A 3932-nucleotide genomic window follows, 5' to 3' on the forward strand; every position below is an offset into this window, starting at 1 on the left:
CCCCCCCCCCCCCCCCCCCCGTGTCAATCCACGCGCCGGCATGTGATAGTCACAGCCTCTCTTGTAAATGAGTCCTGGAGGCTCAATGGGATTAACCTGTCTAAATACAGGTTGAATGAAGAAGTACACAACAGTTTTTAAACTGTGGCGATAGGCCCAAGTACAACCAGAGTTATGATAAATAATCCACTCCACATCTTTTTCTGAGAGTCAACATCATATCTGAAGCGCGTCATTGGTGGCTTTAAAAAGACACAAAAACACGTTTTTTCCCGTTCACTTTTAAAGATAAAGGAACTCCTTTGTGGCGAAGGAGAACTTTAATCCATGTCCATTTCACTTGGTTGTCCACTGGAAAACCTCGGAACAAGAGCTGGTTGTCAAAGACGAAAATAAGTTGTCGGACAAATAAATGAAAACTGCGCATGTCCACCTCTACAAAATGTCCAACCAGTCACACACCAGACTGTTTATGAGCTTAACAAGCTTGAGCAATGGCAGCCACTAAGGCAATAAAATGACAGAAGTTCCCCCCACCATTATCCAAGGAGGGCGACCCAGCCGTCAACAGAACCGAACACCCCGCTCCGGACGGGGAGCAGATTGTAGCAGCTCAGTGCAGACATAGCATTGGTATCATAGTGCTTGTTTAACGCTTACCCCCACCACTGACAAGTAGCGAGACTGGCAATGCTGCTGTATCACTCTGCCACCAGCCTTTGGCTTTAACTTAACTCATTCATTCAACCTTTATTTAGACAGGTAATCCCATTGAGCCTCGGGGACTCATTTACAGAGAGACCTGATTTAACAAAGAGTGAGGACAACAAGTGACAACAGCAACAACAAACAGTTATAAAAAGTCATACTAGTTTTTTTTTTTAAACAAACAGGATGGCTAAAAGAAAAAGGCAACATAAAAACAGCTAGATTCTAAGGTGAATGCAGAAACTAAAAACAGGAACATGTCTGCATTGGTCCCTGCCAGGAGTCCAACAGATTCTTAAAGACACTTGGAGAGGCTAACACTTTACTCATCCCAATACTTAGGACGCCATTATCCCCCTTAATATATTATTATACTATACTAGATATTTGTTCAAACTGATAAGATGGTGAATCTCAAAGAGTAAATCTGTCAAAACTACAAAGGAAATCATGAAAACACTGGTAAGTAAACTATCTAAACCCCTAACAACTAGAATACAAATGACCAAGTTCTACATTTAGAAGAAGCAATAAGTCAAGGCCACAGTCCAAACAGGTCCCCAGCCAGCTGGAAGACCAATGAGGAGATTCACAACAAGCTTCAAAATGAACTGTGTGCAAATCATGTCACGATGAAGCTCAGACTGGATGCATCTTTGGAATTATACCAGAAGGCACACAATCAATAACCTTTGAAAATGACGTCTTTTCAACCGTATTGAACCAGGTTCTTGTGAGGTCAAGAACCCTTTTCTTACGGCGTAATTAAGCAAGAACTGCTGCAGTCTGATCGCACAAGCAGCACAACAAAGGGAACAAAAAACTCACCATTGAGAGGAGTGGTGGCAGGGCCCGCTCGGTTCTGGGAATTGGTTCCAGCAGACAGGATCCGAGTTAGTCCCAACACAGTCTGGTTAAAATCCCTAAATCCTCTACGAGACAAGTCCCCTTCACCTAAAAAGTGATGGGATAGTGTTCGCGGTCTGAAATGCCTCCAGCGGCATGATTTAATGTTCAAAAAAATGTGACTGAGGTCCACTGGTGTAGAAGATGACAGGGGTGATGAAGATGAGGAAAAGTTAGCGGCGCTGGTAGAGTCCGAGGTATTGTTTTCTGAGGTACTGGCGTTGTGGAGCGAAGAGCTTAGAAGTGGTGAGGCGTGCAGTTCTGGGTCAGAGTCCAGGCTCTGGGTCAGGTCTTCAGCCATGTGCGCTCTGTCCAACAAGATCCTAAAAACAAAATCAGAGAACTGCTGAAAAACAACACCGCATGACGTCTGATGACAAAAACACACAATTGCTCATAATAGAGAAGTACAACTTCACTGGGTATTCCTGGCAATCTGTGTACAAACAATGTGGACCCCGAGAAACATTTTATTCTCTCAACAAAACACGATGCAACAAACTACTTATTCTACAACAATGTCACACTGATAAAGGATTGACATTTAGAACTCAACGACTCATTGCTGGTCCATTTGCATAGAAACAGATGTATAATAAAACCATATACAAGTCCTTTTACATGCAATAAAAACTAAATGTCACAGTGGAACCACAAACCCCACACACTTGTAGAAAATCTATAAAAATGTATTGGGACATTTAAGTCTGATACAAACAGATCAATGAACTGACTGTCTGATTAGAAGTGTAATGCCAACAGAACAAAGTCGTTCAATCATGTGCACCCATCACGTACTGAGGACGACACTTTCATTCAGACCGTGCAATCATTCAACCCCCTCGGGGCGTCTGATGAAAGGTTGCTGTGAACACAAACTGAACACCGAGTGTCTCCAATGTGTCTGTGAAACCTGGAGGATTACATTTACAACAGCGGGCACTGGAAAAGCACTGGAACAATAACAAAACTAAATTCTTCCTGCTCAACGATGAATGAATGAAAATCCATGAACCGAAGCTGCAGGACACATCACTGCTCAAACTAAGCAGAAGCCATGTTTTTGATCGTCTTCAGGCCAGAGGCAGGTAATTTCCCACAACAGGATTGTCATCTTCATCATTTACCAGCCAGCCTGATATTTATAGTAGAGTGCGCCTGCCAAATGGCTGCTGGGAGCCTGCCAAGGAGCTGGTACGCTAAGTAACCGCAGCAGTTACAGCCAAGTGTTGGCTCAATTTATCCTGCTCACTACAAAAACTGGCAGCATCCCTGCAGATATTTCACGTTTCAGCTTTTTCAAATACTAATGTGCAGCTTTTCATCCAACCATTTTGTTGGAAACGGCACGCTACTAACATGTTTCTGTTTGTGTGAAAATCAACACGGTAAGCCCAAGCTCACCTGCCCCCCCTGCCCAGACGACGTCGAGCCAGGCCTATGCAGCACGGCGGCGTGTTGATTGAGGTCGGGCAGTAGCGGTAGTGTGGGTCTCCGAGCCCACCCTCTGACGGGCTCGCCCACGGCCAGCTGCCACTCTTGTCTGGACGAGGCTGAAGGAAGAGGAAGACAAACGAATCCATTTGTAAAAGAACAGAACAACAGTAAGTTTATCTTTGCATTGTTTTGTCTGGCGGAGTGAGGGAGACTGTCCAGCCTGCTCTTAGCTCCAGGAATAGAAACACAGGAGTCACAGGAGGGCACTCACAGCGTAATATTGACAACCAGCCTTTCTCCTGAATGCATAGCAGCCATCTGGGTCATTCTCCTCTTCTGCCTCTGAGGAACATGAATGGATCTGGAAAACAAATATAAATCGAGACAAGGTTTTAACTGATACCACTTCGTACCTAACACACGAAGATCTTACTAAAATAATATCAAGGAGATGAAGGATTTCATTTTAATATTAGCATCACAATGGAACCACGGGCTAACAGTAATTATGGTGTGAAATGAAATACCTGTGAGAATGGCTCTTCATCAGAGCTGGGAAAATCATACTGGTTGAGGTCCTTAGGATTGAACACAGAGGGTCCTGAATGTTGAGGCGCTGACAGGGGGGAGATTTTGGGTTTCTTTTCATATTTCCTTTTGGTTCGTACTGCCTCCACCTTTTCAGGCTTTGTGAAGACAAAGAAAACAACATGTTTATACTCGAGGGAGCGAAAGCTAAACGGCATTCCAAAGAGAAAACCACGACGTGGGCTGGTAGCTGAAGAGTTTATGGTCTGTGAACAGGCTCTGAAGAGACGGAAGCACCACCAGAACAAAAACAGAGGCATTGATATGCAGATGGCAGCACGTGCCAGATGCCA

General features: G+C 44.3%; 1 protein-coding gene across 1 annotated transcript in view; it reads right to left on the reverse strand.

The window, feature by feature from the left end:
* The window catches only part of LOC119426790 (enhancer of polycomb homolog 1), a gene marked incomplete at its 3' end in the record, with an annotated part of 20540 nt that overhangs the window by 10194 nt on the left and 6414 nt on the right, over positions 1 to 3932 (reverse strand). Inside the window, 4 exon segments of the mRNA XM_037694370.1 lie at positions 1537 to 1937; positions 3019 to 3167; positions 3323 to 3412; positions 3579 to 3737. Of these exon segments, the coding sequence (XP_037550298.1) occupies positions 1537 to 1937; positions 3019 to 3167; positions 3323 to 3412; positions 3579 to 3737 (799 nt within the window).

Source organism: Nematolebias whitei, chromosome 20, assembly GCF_014905685.2.
Source record: "Nematolebias whitei isolate Nwh7 chromosome 20, NemWhi1, whole genome shotgun sequence".
Lineage (NCBI taxonomy): Eukaryota > Metazoa > Chordata > Actinopteri > Cyprinodontiformes > Rivulidae > Nematolebias > Nematolebias whitei.